Source organism: Mytilus galloprovincialis, chromosome 6 (assembly GCF_965363235.1).
Source record: "Mytilus galloprovincialis chromosome 6, xbMytGall1.hap1.1, whole genome shotgun sequence".
In the NCBI taxonomy this organism is placed as follows: domain Eukaryota; kingdom Metazoa; phylum Mollusca; class Bivalvia; order Mytilida; family Mytilidae; genus Mytilus; species Mytilus galloprovincialis.
The window spans coordinates 46,208,714-46,227,300 of record NC_134843.1 but is presented as its reverse complement, the minus strand read 5'-3'; the positions used below and the strand labels follow the sequence as shown (position 1 = coordinate 46,227,300).

Sequence of the window (18,587 nt, the reverse complement as noted above, 5' to 3'; positions counted from 1 at the left end):
CTGGTTCTCTCAAACTTATCTTAGAGTCAACATTGTAATAAATAAACACAGAACATTTACTTTTAAAAAGAAGAACCTTTCTTTAACTTAAAAGGGGGAAAATTCATTATATTTTAAACAATTTTTCTATAAGAGGGGGCCACTTACTTTTAATGATAAAGAAGATATAAGTCCCGGAATATAAGAAAATTCTTGAACATGTTTTAACCTGATATTACCAGAAAGATGAACAGTTCTTTGGGAAAGTTTCTTCAAAAGAAAAACATGTGCCCTTTTGTATGAAGAAGTGTTTTTTACAAAAGCTTTTATCACTTGAAATTGATCCCTCATTTAAGGTGTAGTCATTACATTGAAGGGTTACTCTCATTCGAGGGGTTGTGATTACACTAAGTGTTTTTAATGATTTTCACCTTTTACCAAGAAAACACATCATCTGGTAATTTTCAATCACCCAATTATAATTGGACTGACAGATTCATTGGAAAACTATAAAATTATATTTAATTATAATTCGAAAATTAAAGTAACATAATATCTTAAATTTTAGAGAACTATGTTTAAATCGTATCTAATTTTAGATTTACAATATTAGTTCATGGAACTAAAGTTTGAGTTATTTCCCTTTGAACAGAAATTGTTAGACTAAGAAGTCATTCATCAAAAAATTAGTTCTTGGGATTCTTTGATATGCTGATTCTAGTAATGTACTTAAATTTAAGATATTTGACCATAATAGGTCAATGTCTAATTTCAAATTTTTCAGTTCTTTGACCGCATTTATTGTGTATGACAAACCTATGCTATATGAAATATTCAATCACAATCACAATTCGGAGCTGTTTTAAGCTTAAATGTTGTGACCATACTTTCTCAACTTTTCAGGGTTCTATCTCTGCAGGACAATCCGGTTTGCTGTCCCTTTGACAGCCTCTTGTTCCCATTTTAGGATATATATTAATAATGAAACTTCATAGTAAAAGTGGTACAGTTTTAGCCGTAAAAGGAGTTCTTACAGGAAATTGTATTGTCTATACTTACAGAATTGCAACTTACATGTATCTTGAGGATTCTCATTTTGTATCCAGCTGATATAATGTGCCCTCTCCTTCTTACACTTATAGACTCACTATAAAGATGAAGAAGAGCAGGTAATTATGTTTAATGAAGAAGATTTTTGTGATGAAGAAGATTTAACAGCTGGTGACAGTGATCAAGAGGAAGATTCCAAAATTCATGGGTGAGTTGAAATATGTACTATATATAAACAAAACTGAACAGATGACAGTTTCAGGTAAATGAATGTTTTATTGCCATCAATAATGTTTCATCATTTTGTCTTTGAAAGTAAGTTAGGTTTTTAGGTAATCTTTACTTTGCATTGCAAGTAAGCTTTAAGTTAAAGTGAACAGTTTTAGTCTTATTGGCTGAATATTAACCTTTGTTAAGACCCTTTACATAAAAATACAAGTGCACTTGTTTGTTTGTATTTTTTAAGGTCCCACTTAGGGGCATTATGTTTTTCCGTTTGGGTGTCTGTTCCTTCGTTCATATGTCCGTCTCTCCTACTTAAGGTTTAAGTTTTTTGGGAAGACAGCTTCAAGCCGTCAATCCCCAATGGGGTTGACCAGAGTGACATTCCCTCACATCATTCATTTTGTTTTTAAAGTGTGGAAAAAACCCCAACAAATCTTACTGAGAATGATGAGATGGGGAGACACAAATGAATAAATTGACTTTAAACACTTTTTTTTACACATTTCCCTTCTGTTTCTCTCGAAATTATCGTATATTGAGCTCTCGTTTACACTATTTACGTTTCTTTTACAATCCGGAAAAATCAGTATGACGAGATATTCTAAATATATCCAACCTACATTATATTTTATAGTGACGTCATTGTTGGAATGCCACACTCCGCATCAGCAGGGATATCCTTCACTGGTTATTTAAATCATTCTCAAAGATTGTGCACTTATTAAAAAAAAAGTATTTGTTAAATTTAAACATAATGATGTTTGCTGTAGATGATTCAAACATCAACATGCAATAATACTTTAATTTGTAGGTCAACAACTTCCAAAGTAAACAGGAAGTCCGAGGGGCTACATGAGATCGGGAGAGAAACGATCTTTTCCATTTTTTTTTTCTGTAAAACTCTGTTTTGAGAATCTTCCTCCAATTCAGGAGCACCTCAATTTATGAGCTAATTATCCACTAAAATAAACACTTAAAATGTGACATTTAGTATATGATAAGTAGTCTTCCATTAAAACTAAATTTTGTGTACCAACATAATCATTGTAATTATTACAAAAAAAATACAAATGTTGCATTTTGTAGTTTAAACCTATTTATTCATGAAATTTTACAAATATTTCAAAATGTAGGATTTGGAAACAAGCTTCACACAGTTTACATCAATCATATTGTTATTTTTATTATGCCCCACCTACGATAGTAGAGGGGCATTATGTTTTCTGGTCTGTGCGTCCGTTCGTTCGTCCGTCCGTCCGTCCGTCCGTCTGTCCCGCTTCAGGTTAAAGTTTTTGGTCAAGGTAGTTTTTGATGAAGTTGAAGTCCAATCAACTTGAAACTTAGTATACATGTGCCCTATGATATGATCTTTCTAATTTAAATGCCAAATTAGAGTTTTGACCCCAATTTTACGGTTCACTGAACATAGAAAATGATAGTGCAAATTTCAGGTTAAAGTTTTTGGCTTCAGGTTAAAGTTTTTGGTCAAGGTAGTTTTTGATGAAGTTGAAGTCCAATCAACTTGAAACTTAGTATACATGTGCCCTATGATATGATCTTTCTAATTTAAATGCCAAATTAGAGTTTTGACCCCAATTTTACGGTTCACTGAACATAGAAAATGATAGTGCAAATTTCAGGTTAAAGTTTTTGGCTTCAGGTTAAAGTTTTTGGTCAAGGTAGTTTTTGATGAAGTTGAAGTCCAATCAACTTGAAACTTAGTATACATGTGCCCTATGATATGATCTTTCTAATTTAAATGCCAAATTAGAGTTTTGACCCCAATTTTACGGTTCACTGAACATAGAAAATGATAGTGCAAATTTCAGGTTAAAGTTTTTGGCTTCAGGTTAAAGTTTTTGGTCAAGGTAGTTTTTGATGAAGTTGAAGTCCAATCAACTTGAAACTTAGTATACATGTGCCCTATGATATGATCTTTCTAATTTAAATGCCAAATTAGAGTTTTGACCCCAATTTTACGGTTCACTGAACATAGAAAATGATAGTGCAAATTTCAGGTTAAAGTTTTTGGTCAAGGTAGTTTTTGATAAAGTAGAAGTCCAATCAACTTGAAACTTAGTATACATGTTCCCTTTGATAAGATCATTCTAATTTTAATGCCAAATTAGAGAATTTATTCCAATTTCACAGTCCTTTAAACATAGAAAATGATAGTGCGAGTGGGGCATCCGTGTACTGTGGACACATTCTTGTTAGTACCTGTATCCCTGTGATGAGAGATGTAACTGGGAACTTTATCAATGGAAATTTATAACTGAATAGATTTTTCAGTCCTAACTTTCTTAAGAAAAAAATTAAAAATCTTAAGAGTACTGTCACAAAAAATGGAAAATGGCCCTAGCCTGCAGTTCAGTCGTACACTATTAAGATTTCAAAAATAATTGTAGTTGTTGTTAAATGACAGAATTCAACTAGTTGAATTTTAGATAATTAACTATCAACTTTAATTGAATGTTTAGTTTTAGAAGATGAAGATCTCTTCCAGTGGTCTAAATTGAATCCTGAACTAAAGAAACGAAATTACATTAAACAACAATTGATTCCAATAGTGTCAACCTTCCACATGTTCTAGCTGTTCTTTTTTTCATTCTTTATATGAAGACTATCAAAAGGTACCCCCCCCCCCCCCCCAAATGAAATAGAAACAAGGGCCGTCTTTCCCCTCAGAGCTATTCAGCTCTTTGATTTCTCAATGTAGTTGATACTACACATGTTCCCTAAAATATGTTCTTTCTAATTTAAGTTTTTACCCTAATTTCACGGTTCACTGAACATAGAAATTGATAGTGGTACATGGGCAGATAATTTATTCATTCTTGTGTGAAGATTTAATTTAACTGAATAAAAAAAAAAAGATTTAATTTAAACATGTTGTATGTTTTTATTTGATATTGAAAATATTTTAATTTGATTTAACGATCCTCAGTTGTTAACTTTAAATGAATATTGAATGGAAAATGATACCCTAATAGTCAGTATATAACTTCAAATTATTTACCATTAATTGATTGGTATAAATTGAACAGTATAAATGTTTGAAAGTAACAGAACCGTTTTGATTATCAAATCAAATTGCTGGAAATTAGAGGACTCAAAGATAATGCAATTATTTAGTGAACTGTTTATTTGTTTCTGTTCTGGATGATGTGATACGCACTATGACAGTCTGTGCCAAACTGTTTTAGGGTTTGTCTGACCAAAAGAGAAATTTGAACTTTTCTACTATATTCAACCAAAACATTTTAAATGTTCTGTCTGACTGAATGATTTTTTGTTTGACATTTTGTCGGTCAGACAATGTTTGGGATACACTGCTATAAAGTTGATATTTGATGATATCAGACTATAACATGCTAGTTTACAAATGAACCACTAGAAACAGGTCAATAGTATTTGGTATGCCGATGTATTTCGCATAGACACATCTTATTTCCATGGCAACTATTTGGCCACCACCATTCAGATACAGTCTCTTGACCTTGAAATTTTTAAAACAAGTAAACAATTGTGATAAGGTAAGGGGGAACCACTAGTGTTTTATCAATTGTATTTTGTATGCAGATGTATTAAGTTTCTAATTTCCATAGACACATTAACACTTTCTCTCCTTTTTCGCGGATTTTTCAAGCCGAAATAAATTATCACGAGAAAAGCTAAGGAATGTCTACCCAGGGAATAGATTCCTTAACTTTGTAATTTATGTAGCCTTTTAATTTTTTTCATTCGAGCGTCACTGATCCGAATGATTCCATAACTTTGTAATTTATTTAGCCTTTTAATTTTTTTCTTTCGAGCGTTACTGATCCTTTTTTTTTTTTTTGTAGACTTAACTCGTGTCTGGCGTACACCATTTTAATTCTGGTATCTTTTTATATCTACATACCTTTTCATATAAATGGATTATTTTGAAAGTGTACAGGTATTCATAACTTCTGAATTAAGAAATTCTTCGGCAAAACCAAGTTCCCCTGTAGAAGGTTTGAATTGATTTAAGTAAAATCATGAAATCCTTAAAATTTGTGATGTTTTATGAGACCAAAATAAGTCTCTTCATAAGAGGTCCCAATCAATTGCATGCCACGGGTTTCACCGCATACAACATCTACCATGAGAAAAGACAGCTTCAAATACGAGTTAGAATATAAAGGCATTCATGTAGGGAACAAAATGTAAAGATAGGAAAGATAAAATAAATGCATCCAGAATTCTAGATAATAAATCAAACTGAGTGCATAAATTTATATTGCAATTAGTTTGTGCAATTTGCATAAGTCATCCAGTTTGTAGAAATTAGGATTTGCCAAAGAGTTATAATCGGGAAATTATGTACATTCCCAAGGTAATAAATAAAATAGTCGAGCTTTAAAATAACTATTCAAATAGTAGCTGTAAATATACACTTTCAACTAGCTTCTTCTATTCACAGTCAATTGTTTCAATTCAAAAGCAAACACAAATTCTTTTGATGACCCGACAGTCAGCGGTCTTGGGTTCATGTATTGCTTTTCTTTTTTTTTAAAGAAGGCAACTTGTTTTATTATATTGTGTTGTTACACCAGTGTTCCAGGTTAGATAGAGGGCTGAGGGGTCACATGTTTATTCTCTTGTTGCATTCTTTATGTGCCTGTCGAATGTCAGGAGCATGTAGTACAATATATAATATGTTATATAGATGTGTCATATTTGTTTTTCGTAATTCAATAACTCATCAGTTATAACAGTTATCAAAAGTACCAGGATTATAATTTAGTACGCCAGACGCGCGTTTCGTCTACATAAGACTCATCAGTGACGCTCATATCAAAATAGTTATAAAGCCAAACAATACAAAGTTGAAGAGCACAGAGGATCCAAAATTCCAAAAAGTTGTGCCAAATACGGCTAAGGTAATCTATTCCTGGGACAAGAAAATCCTTAGTTTTTCGAAAAATTCAAAGTTTTGTATCAGGAAATTTATGAAAATGATCACATTATTGATATTCATGTCAACACCGAAGTGCTGACTACTGGGCTGGTGATACCCTCGGGGACGAAACGTCCACCAGCAGTGGCATCGACCCAGTGGTGTAAATAGTTATCAAAAGTACCAGGATTATAATTTAGTACGCCAGACGCGCGTTTCGTCTACATAAGACTCATCAGTGACGCTCATATCAAAATAGTTATAAAGCCAAACAATACAAAGTTGAACAGCATAGAGGATCCAAAATTCCAAAGAGTTGTGCCAAATACGGCTAAGGTAATCTATTCCTGGGACAAGAAAATCCTTAGTTTTTCGAAAAATTCAAAGTTTTGTATCAGGAAATTTATGAAAATGATCACATTATTGATATTCATGTCAACACCGAAGTGCTGACTACTGGGCTGGTGATACCCTCGGGGACGAAACGTCCACCAGCAGTGGCATCGACCCAGTGGTGTAAATAGTTATCAAAAGTACCAGGATTATAATTTAGTACGCCAGACGCGCGTTTCGTCTACAAAAGACTCATCAGTGACGCTCATATCAAAATAGTTATAAAGCCAAACAATACAAAGTTGAAGAGCATAGAGGATCCAAAATTCCAAAAAGTTGTGCCAAATACGGCTAAGGTAATCTATTCCTTGGACAAGAAAATCTTTAGTTTTTCGAAAAATTCAAAGTTTTGTATCAGGAAATTTATGAAAATGATCACATTATTGATATTCATTAGGCTATTAGTTTTCTAGTTTTAAATTTTCACATTTGTTTTAATATCGGGGCCTTGTATAGCCGACTATACAGTATAGGTAAAAGAGAAGATGTGGTATGATTGCTTTTATAGCCGAATATATGGTATAAATAAAAAAAAAGAAAAGAAAAAAAGGTATGATTACCAATGAGAAAAATCTCCACAAAAGACCAAATGACACATAAATTAACAACGTTAGGTCACCGTAAAGCTTACAGCAATTAGCAAAACTGTCCTTGTTGAATGCCGTACTTTGGACTAATTGCTCTCAACCACTTCATTTAAACTTTGGTGGATAGTTGTTTATTGGCCATCATATAATTGAATAAATAAACAAACATGTACATTGACATATAGATATAACCTCAAATAAGTTCTAGAGAGTCATTCAAAGTTGTTGTCATCAATTGTTGTCCTGATTATCGCTTCGAACGCGTCAACGTCCGGATTTATCTGTATCGTGGTTATACGGGGTGATTATTGTAACAGTGAAATTGAGAATCCAAATGGGGAATGTGTCAAAGAGACAACAACCCGACCATAGAGCAGACAAAAGCCAAAGGCCACCAATGGGTTAGTCCCAGCTTCTATAAAATATTTGGTCTCTGGTGAAAAGTTGTTTCATTGACAATCATACCACATCTTCTTATTTGTATGTATATATTTGTTTCAATTTTCAGAGCCATTCAGATCTTTTCATTTTATAAAACGACAGTCTCTTTCTTTAATATAATCCAATTTTCCAGAAGATCCATTGAAAATATAAAGAGTTTTACAAGTTTCAACAAATCTAACAATATATTTTTAGAAACATTTAGGCCTTTTTCTTTTCCCAGTTCACGTCCGAGAACAGTAATAGCCTGGAGTAAATTATTGAAATCGACACTGAAAGCTCCTCCAACTATATGGAAGTTTTCAAGACATGATTACATAGATGATGGAATGTTTTATCCTGCACCGACTGTACAGCATGCACCACATATTTTTTTTTATCTTTGATCTCTTATTGTAAAAAGACATTCGGCACCTACTAACGCACACGTATTGAATACTCTTTATTGAGTTTTTATGCCCCACCTACGATAGTAGAGGGGCATTATGTTTTCTGGTCTGTGGCTCCGTTCGTCTGTGTGTCCGTTCGTCCGTCTGTGCGTCCGTCCGTTCAGGTTAAAGTTTTTGGTCAAGGTAGTTTTTGATGAAGCTTAAGTCCAATCAACTTGAAACTTAGTACACTTGTTGCTTATGATATGATCTTTCTAATTTTAAAGCCAAATTAGACTTTTGACCCCAATTTCACGGTCCACTGAACATAGAAAATGAAAGTGGGAGTTTCAGGTTAAAGTTTTTGGTCAAGGTAGTTTTTGGTGAAGCTGAAGTCCAATCAAGTTGAAACTTAGTAAACTTGTTGCTTATGATATAATCTTTTGAATTTTGAAGCCAAATTAGACTTTTGACCCCAATTTCACGGTCCACTAAACATAGAAAATGAAAGTGGGAGTTTCAGGTTAAAGGTTTTGGTCAAGGTAGTTTTTGATAAAATTGAAGTCCAATCAACTTGAAACTTAGTACATATGTTCCCTATAGTATAATCTTTCTAATTTTAATACCAAATTAGATTATTACCCAATTTCACGGTCCATGGAACATGGAAAAGGATAGTGCGAGTGGGGCATCCGGGTACTTTTGACACATTCTTGTTTTTAACTACTATATTAAAGAAGAAGAATGTTGGCTTAATAGACATTTTTCTTCTTCAAATAAATATTAAATATGCTATCTGCAGAAATATAGAAGTTTTTTTTTAAATAAATATTGGTAAAATATCATTCGACAACATGAATATTGCATTGAAACGTTTTTTTTTGGAGTATATTAAGATATATTGGGGTAAAAAGTCATTTTTTGATCGTCAGCGGCTGACAAGAACGGAACAAGTTTCAATGAAAAAAGTGATTTAAATTAAATATATTTATAAAATAAAGTTGTATTGGTGTTAAAATGACATGGAAATGCCTTAAATGATATCATTGTTCAATAGTATTATGTTGAAACTGTTTTTTGGGGTATATTTGGGAAAAAAGTCACACCCACGACTGCCTGACCAGAATTATTTTGAAAGATCCCCGGCAAAAACGACTATCGTATTTTTGATAGCTCATATCTCTGGAACGGATTGAAATTTCGGTTTAAAAGAGATCCATAGTCTTTGTCATGACTTATTGATTTACGAAAAATCGCAGTTCCGTACTTTCTGTTATTTTTCTGAAATTCAATGATTTTATCTGTCTCTCAACGAGAGTTTTGAAAGTGAAACTTGTCCATTCAATATCGATCTCTTTTTCGCTGTTATTTACCTACTCTAAGCTATGGATGTTTACTAGAGTGAAAATACGTATCGTCTGAACAGATTCGTTCCAAATTTAATTCTTTTTCAATTGTTATTCCACCGATATAATTGAAAATTGTCCGACGGTCACGATGGTTACTGACCGCCATTGTGTACACAACAAGACATATTGAAAGGAGACAACACCATCTGTTTTTTTTTAAATGTACATTTGCAACGCTGGAGTTTCTTTTACCAATGTATGAGCATACTGTGATCAAAAACGATTGCATCTTACTGTGCCACAAGCATATGTACCGAAATTTTCATACAGAGCAGAAAACAACGCAGGACTCGTAAAAATATTATCACTGTAATGATAGTACCCTTTACCAACTAAATCAGACTGTTGCAAGCATCTTTTTACTACACTACTACCGAGATGTGTCTGGGGGTTGCATTTTTGTCAGGATATATGTCAACGTATTGTATAACTTTTTTGTGAATCTGCCAAAACCCAAGCTTTTACACCCCATTTGTGTGGTTTTTATACGATGTCGTATATTGGTATCACGTCGGCGTCGTCGTCGTCTGAAGACAATTGGTTTTCGCACTTAACTTTAGTAAAAGTAAATAGAAATCTATGAAATTTAAACACAAGGTTTATGACCACAAAAGAAAGGTTGGGATTGATTTTGGGAGTTTTGGTCCCAACGAATTAGGGGCCAAAAGGGTCCAAAATTAAACTTTGTTTGATTTCATCAAAAAATGAATTATTTGGGTTCTTTGATATGGCAAATCTAACCGTGTATTCAGATTCTTAATTTTTGGTCCTGTTTTCAAATTGGTCTACATTAAGGTCCAAAGGGTCCAAAATTAAACAAAAATTGAATTCTTGGGGTTCTTTGATATGCTGAATGTAAACATGTACTAAATTTTTGATTATGGGCCCAGTTTTCAAGTTGGTCCAAATTGGGGGTCCAAAATTATTATATTAGGTTTTGTGCAATAGCAAGAAATTTTCAATTGCACAGTATTGCGCAATAGCAAGAAATCTTCAATTGCACAGTATTGTGCAATAGCAAGAAAATTTCAATTGACAGTATTGCGCAATAGCAAGAAATCTTCAATTGCACAGTATTGTGCAATAACAAGAAATCTTCAATTGCACAATATTGCGCAATAGCAAGAAATATCTAATTGCACAGTATTGTCCCGTTTTCAAATTGGTCTACATTAAGGTCCAAAGGGTCAAAAATTAAACTTTGTTTGATTTCAACAAAAAATGAATATATGGGGTTCTTCAATATGCTGAATTTAACCATGTATTTAGATTTTTAATATTTGGGCCTGGTTATCAAATTGGTCCACATTGAGGTTTTCAGGATCTAAAATTGAATATTATTTGATTTCATCAAAATTGAATTTTTGGGGTTCTATGATATGCTGAATCTAACCATGTATTTAGATTTTGGATATTGAACCATAATAGGTAAATGTCCAATTTAAAAAATTTAAGTAGTTTAAGTTCTTAGACCACATTCATTCTGTGTCAGAAACCTATGTTGTGTCAACTATTTAATCACAATCCAAATTCAGAGCTGTATCAAGCTTAAATGTTGTGTCCATACTTGCCCCAACTGTTCAGGGTTCGACCTCTGCGGTCGTATAAAGCTGCGCCCTGTGGAGCATCTGGTTGAGGCATATATTGCTTAAACTGTACTCTCCCTTTAATTGGAATCATTGTTTCATCTACAGTTATGTTTCTGTTTGGAGTATATTACTGATGAAATGCTGTGTTAAAATGAGTTAGGAGAGGTTTTACTTTATACAACGAATCATAATTTGGATCTCCTGGCAGAGGTTGCTGTGTTGAATCAGAAAAATGGAGATACCTCATAATCTGTGTAAAACGATCCCGGCTCATGGTTTTTGCATGTAATGGTGATTGAAGAAAACTGTATGTGGACCAATACATCTTTGTAGATGGTTTTCTGTCTATACCCACCTCAAAACAAAGACCAAAGAAAGCATTCATCTCCTGTATTGTCAGTCTCACCCATGCCATTTGTTTTCATCAGGTTTGTTTTCTTTCTGCAATTTGGCATATGAATCAGTTTGCTGTATCAACATTTCCAACAGAACATGATTAAAAAACCGTTTGAAGAAATCCATAGGTGTTCTATCCTGAGGCATGATCCTTGTAAGGCCAGTTCTCCCAGTGGGGCTGAAAAGATGAGGCTCAATGTGAAGAAAGTCCTCATGCCAGCCATCAATGTTTCCTGCATCCCCAGCAGGTCCAGGTACATCTGTGTCGGATTCCTCATCACTTTCCAGACCATTAGAATCTTCACCAATACCCTGAAGTAGCAGTTGTTGCTGAAATCTTGCTCCAGCTTCATCTAATTCTGCCCAGGTGAAGCCTTCAAACTCGTCTGATTCGTCAGACGACATTTTTTGGGGGTGAAATACTAGGAGGAGATGAGACTTACCTTCTATAACTTTATAAAGTAAAAATTATTCCATAAAGACGACTAAAATACAATAAATTAACACATTTGTTTGTTAAGTATCTACGAAAAATAATTTTAATCTTTATTTAAATCGAATCAAGTGAAAAAAATGAACTAATTCCGGATAGTATAAGTTATGTCGCCGAGGTTCCGCCATGTTGTTTTCATATTTTCCATAACAACATCAATTTCTGGCTTTCTATTATTGGCATTGGATTTATCACTCTTTAAATATAATCTGCAGATGACGACACTAACGAAAAAAAATAAAATGATCTTGAGAATCACAGGAATTTAATAACATATAACACGATACCGGAAACTTATTTATTCTTTAATTACAGTCGATCAAAAACGTTAGATAAAAATGTTACGAGGACTACGAGCACCTGTCAAGACACCACAAGGCTTAATTCCGATTCTAAAAGTTAAAACACTATACAAACGATTAAAAATTGACAAGACTAACCTTCAATATTTTTTGAAGTTCGTTGAGTAATGATTTTTGTTGTTTTTTATGCTTTCGTTGGTTAATTTACTAAAAAGTTGACTTGATCATTCTCGTCCGCCATGTTTGTTGTGGTCGTAATTTTTTTCACCTTAGCTTCAAAACTTTTCACTTTTCTTATAATGAAATATGTTTTTACTACAGTTTTAACCATTCTACGTTCTGAGTCGTAAAAACATGCATATTACACTCTTGATTGTGATAGTCTAAAAATAGAAATTTATGTATCCTTAAGAATACATTCAGCATCTACACGGGTGTGCCAGAAGAATAAATTCGGCATGCGCACGCGGGTGCCAAAAGGATTCATTCAGCATTGAAAGGGTTTTAATGCCCTCATTGTTCAGTCACAATCTATTGACTTTGAATGTTTTGCATAGATCCTGGGGACACTGCTGTTACCCATCTAAATTATGAAGTTTTATCATAAGTTGTTTCAAGAATTTCTAAGGATAAACTGTCAAATTTCATGAAAATAATTCCAACACCAATCCAACAGCATCGATCACTACTTGGTTTCCTTTTAGCTATATACAAGGTTTCCTGATAGCCTTATTAAAGACTCCCTGATAGCATCATGCATTTAGGTGGAACCATTCTTCCAATTGGATAGAGTTGTCACTTTTCTATATTCACATCGGTTTTTGGTTTACGCCTAAAGCTATAAATTTTATGTTATATGAAAAGATTCCACAAGAACCAAATCAAGGGATTAATCTAAAATTAAAGTTTTATTTCAATTATGATTTATGATTCATTTAAAACTGAATACCACTGTCATTACTACACAATAAATGTATACAATCAGAAGTTTATTTAATGGGATAGAGCAGGACTTTATATTATGTTGATTGTATTATTGATAGGAGATCTATATGCTATTTGACATACAATGTATATTGAGTTCAAATGGAGAGTTCAGGGAAAATTGAAATATTGCTTGTAGTATATGTTCCAGGAACTTTTTTTGTGTGACATGAGAATTTTCTCATGGGCTCATATTTCAGCAGGTTCAAATTGAGAAGAGACTTACTTAGGTTTTTAATATTAGGTTAAAAGACTTTTGCTAAAGGTAACCGTTTACTTGATGTTTTCTCAGGTGTTATAGACCTTTCATCATTACTAATAACACATCCATTGACCAAAGGAGAAATACAGTTCAAACAACTGACAATTAAATATAAGTGCAGATGTAACAAGTAATGCGGTAAATTGATAGAAGATGTCTCTTAGAAGAAATTTTCTTGATTAAGGAGTTACATCTTAACTGAGTAATGTGTTATGGAGATCCAGTTTTCAGACAATAACTCAAAAATGCTTTCAGCTTTCAGCATTTTTTATGAAACTTTGGTAAATTGTTTATAACTCTTGTTGTAAGCTCCCTTTTGATTTTTTATAAATTATAGATTTTATGTTTCCAAGTTGTTTATAGTCTGACAACAGATTTACTTAGTTTTGTGCAACAGCACAGTGTATTGCACAACCGACATATAAATTCAATTCAAATAACCAATTTCAAGTTTTCTAACTGCATTTATTCAGAAACCTATAATACCTCAAATACTTAATTACAATCCAAATTCAGACCAGTATCAAGCTTGAATATTGTGTCCATTTTGCCCTTATTGTTCAGGGTTGACCCTCTGCAGACTTATCCAGCTGCGCTCAGTGGAGCAGTTTATTAAATAAAGTCTAGCTCTATACCTTCTTGAGTATATTAATGTAAAGATTAGTTCTCAACAGAGGATAGAATAATTGTACATATTTTTTATAAACCCTAATGATCGAACGAAATAAATTTTTGACTGGAATTTGGCCAGTCGGATGGATTTCAATGATAAAAATCACATGAGGTCTCAAGACAGAAAAATGTTCTTTTAGCTGAGAAAGTATGAACTTTATTCATTGTACAGTAAACAAAGTTGTGTTTCTTCGCACTTTTAATTACATTTCCATTTTGTTAGTATTAGGGTATTCCATTGTCCGTATGTCTGTCCCCCATCCTGAACACTTCAGTCAATAACTCGAAAACGCTTTTACCAATTTTCACAAAATTTTGTTCAATTGTTTATATCTATCAACCTAAACTTCCCTTTTGTTTTTTTCCCCCCATTTATAGGCATTATTTTTTCTGGTCTGTGCGTCTGTTCATCCGTCCGTTAGTCGTACCATTTATCTGTCCTGCTTCAGGTTAAAGTTTTTGTTCCAAGGTAGTTTTTGATGAAGTTAAAGTCGAAACAACTTGAAACTTAGTAAACATGTTACTTATGATATGATCTTCCTAATTGTAATGCCAGATTAGAGTTTTTAACCCAGTTTCACAGTTCACTGAACTTAGAAAATGATAGTGCAAGTGGAGCATCTGTGTACTATGGACACATTCTTGTTTTAGCTCACCTGACCTGAAAGGTGTCCGGCGTCCGTAAACTTTTACAAAAATCTTCTCCTCTGAAACTACTGGGCCAAATTTAACCAAACTTGGCCACAATCATCATTGGGGTATCTAGTTTAAAAAATGTGTGGCGTGACCCGGCCAACCAACCAAGATGGCCGCCATGGCTAAAAATAGAACATAGGAGTAAAATGTAGATTTTGGCTCATAACTCTGAAACCAAAGCATTTAGAGCAAATCTGACATGGGGTAAAATTGTTTAAGGTGAAGATCTATCTGCCCTAAAATTTTCAGACAAATTGGACAACCTTTTGTTGGGTTGCTGCTCCCAAATTAGTAATTTTAAGAAAATTTTGCAGTTTTTTATACGTATACGACCGCAAAAATTTTAATTTTTTGGTCGTATATTGCTATCACGTTGGCGTCGTCGTCGTCCGAATACTTTTAGTTTTCGCACTCTAACTTTAGTAAAAGTGAATAGAAATCAATGAAATTTTAACACAAGGTTTATGACCACAAAAGGAAGGTTGGGATTGATTTTGGGAGTTTTTGTCCCAACAGTTTAGGAATAAGGCGCCCAAAGGGTCCAAAATTGAACTTTGTGTGATTTCATCAAAAATTGAATAATTGGGGTTCTTTGATATGCCGAATCTAACTATGTATGTAGATTCTTTATTTTTGGTCATGTTTTCAAATTGGTCTACATTAAGGTCCAAAGGGTCCAAAATTAAACTTAGTTTGATTTTAACAAAAATTGAATCCTTGGGGTTCTTTGATATGCTGAATTTAAAAATATACTTAGATTTTTGTCGAGCCTGCAACTTTTGTTGCAGAAAGCTCGACATAGGGATAGTGATCTGGCGGCGGTGTTACCTCACTTCTTAAAAGCTTTATATTTTAGAAGGTGGAAGACCTGGATGCTTCATACTTTGTATATAGATGCTTCGTGTTACGAAGTTTTCGTCAGTCATATGTCCAATGTCCTTGACCTCATTTTCATGGTTCAGTGACCAAATTTTTTGTAATGTTGAATTCTCTCTAATTATAAGTAATAGGATAACTATATTTGATATGTGCATACCTTGCAAGGTCCTCGTGTCTGTCAGACAGTTTTCACTTGACCTAGACCTCATTTCATGGATCAGTGAACAAGGTTAAGTTTTGGTGGTCAAGTCCATATCTCAGATACTATAAGCAATAGGGCTAGTATATTCGGTGTATGGTGTAAGGTGTACATGTCCAACTGGCAGGTGTCATCTGACCTTGACCTCATTTTCATGGTTCAGTGGTTATAGTTAAATTTTTGTGTTTTGGTCTGTTTTTCTCATACCATATGCAATAGGTCTACTATATTTGTTGTATGGAATGATTGTTAAGTGCACATGTCTAGCGGGCAGATGTCATGTGACCTTGACCTCATTTTCATGGTTCAGTGGTCAAAGTTAAGTTTTTGAGTTTTGGTCTTTTTATCTAATGCTATATGCCATAGGTCAACTATATTTGGTGTATGGAAATATTTTATGATCTTTATGTCAGTAGAGCAGGTTTTATTTAACCGTGACCTCATTTTCACGGTTCATTGCACAGTGTTAAGTTTTTGTGTTTTGGTCTATTTTTCTTAAACTATAAGTAATGTGTCAACTATATATGTTGTATAGAAGCATTGTTAGCTGTACCTGTCTGCCTGGCATGGTTCATCTGACCTTGACCTCTTTTTCAAGGTTCATTGGTCTTTGTTTAGTTATCTTGGTTAATGTTAGTTTATGTGACAGTGATAATAAAGCTTAGCTTTATACTTAGGACTATCAACATAATATCAATGATTAGTATAGAAGGCGAGACATTTCAGAGTGTGCACTCTTGTTAATTATTATACCCCACGCAACGAAGTTGCGGAGGGTATAATGTTTTTGACCCGTCCGTCCGTCAGTCCGTCAGTCCTGTTTCTTGTCATCGCAACTCCTCTCAAACCACACAACAGAATTTCACGAAACCTTTTCAGATAATAAGGACATACTATGTAGTTGTGCATATCGACGGGAAATTGCGGTTCAATTTTTTTTCTAGGAGTTACGCCCCTTTGAACTTATTTACTTTAATGTACTACTGCAACAATTTGTCATCGCAACTCCTCTCAAACCACACAACAGAATTTCACGAAACCTTTTCAGATAATAAGGACATACTATGTAGTTGTGCATATCGACGGGAAATTGCGATTCAATTTTTTTTCTAGGAGTTACGCCCCTTTGAACTTATTTACTTTAATGTACTACTGCAACAGTTTGTCATCGCAACTCCTCTCAAACCACACAACAGAATTTCACGAAACCTTTTCAGATAATAAGGACATACTATGTAGTTGTGCATATCGACGGGAAATTGCGATTCAATTTTTTTTCTAGGAGTTACGCCCCTTTGAACTTATTTACTTTAATGTACTACTGCAACAGTTTGTCATCGCAACTCCTCTCAAACCACACAACAGAATTTCACGAAACCTTTTCAGATAATAAGGACATACTATGTAGTTGTTCATATCGACGGGAAATTGCGATTCAATTTTTTTTCTAGGAGTTACGCCCCTTTGAACTTATTTACTTTAATGTACTACTGCAACAGTTTGTCATCGCAACTCCTCTCAAACCACACAACAGAATTTCATGAAACTTTGTAGATAATAAGGACATACTATGTAGATGTGCATATCAACAGGAAATTACGGTTCAATTTTTTTTCTAGGAGTTACGCCCCTTTGAACTTATTTGCTTCAATGTACTTCTGCAACAGTTTGTCATCTCAACTCCTCTGAAAACACACAACAGAATTTCATGAAATTTTGTAGATAATAAGGACATACTATGTATATTGACAGGAAATTATTATTCAATATTTTTTCTTATACAATTTTTTTTTCTTATACCCGTCCGTCAGTCCTGTTTCTTGTCATCGCAACTCCTCTCAAACCACACAACAGAATTTCACGAAACCTTTTCAGATAATAAGGACATACTATGTAGTTGTGCATATCGACGGGAAATTGCGATTCAATTTTTTTTCTAGGAGTTACGCCCCTTTGAACTTATTTACTTTAATGTACTACTGCAACAGTTTGTCATCGCAACTCCTCTCAAACCACACAACAGAATTTCACGAAACCTTTTCAGATAATAAGGACATACTATGTAGTTGTGCATATCGACGGGAAATTGCGATTCAATTTTTTTTCTAGGAGTTACGCCCCTTTGAACTTATTTACTTTAATGTACTACTGCAACAGTTTGTCATCGCAACTCCTCTCAAACCACACAACAGAATTTCACGAAACCTTTTCAGATAATAAGGACATACTATGTAGCTGTGCATATCGACGGGAAATTGCGATTCAATTTTTTTTCTAGGAGTTACGCCCCTTTGAACTTATTTACTTTAATGTACTACTGCAACAGTTTGTCATCGCAACTCCTCTCAAACCACACAACAGAATTTCATGAAACTTTGTAGATAATAAGGACATACTATGTAGATGTGCATATCAACAGGAAATTACGGTTCAATTTTTTTTTCTAGGAGTTACGCCCTTTTGAACTTATTTGCTTCAATGTACTTCTGCAACAGTTTGTCATCTCAACTCCTCTGAAAACACACAACAGAATTTCATGAAATTTGTAGATAATAAGGACATACTATGTATATTGACAGGAAATTATTATTCAATATTTTTTCTTATACAATTTTTTTTTCTTATACTTATTTAATTTCTCTAATGACAATGTGGGGACGTGGGGTATGTGAGCGTGCTCACTAAGGTTCTTTAATTGGCCTAGTTTTCAAGTTGGTCCAAATGGGGGTCCAAAATTAA

General features: G+C 33.7%; 1 protein-coding gene across 7 annotated transcripts in view; it reads left to right on the top strand.

Moving 5' to 3' along the window:
- Window positions 1-18,587, top strand: part of LOC143079718 (importin-4-like) — a 343,997-nt gene that overhangs the window by 258,216 nt on the left and 67,194 nt on the right. For all 7 annotated transcript variants that reach the window (XM_076255254.1, XM_076255258.1, XM_076255257.1 and 4 more), the window contains one exon: window positions 1,122-1,237. In XM_076255254.1, coding sequence (XP_076111369.1) covers window positions 1,122-1,237 — 116 coding nt within the window. The remainder of the gene's footprint in view (window positions 1-1,121; window positions 1,238-18,587) is intronic.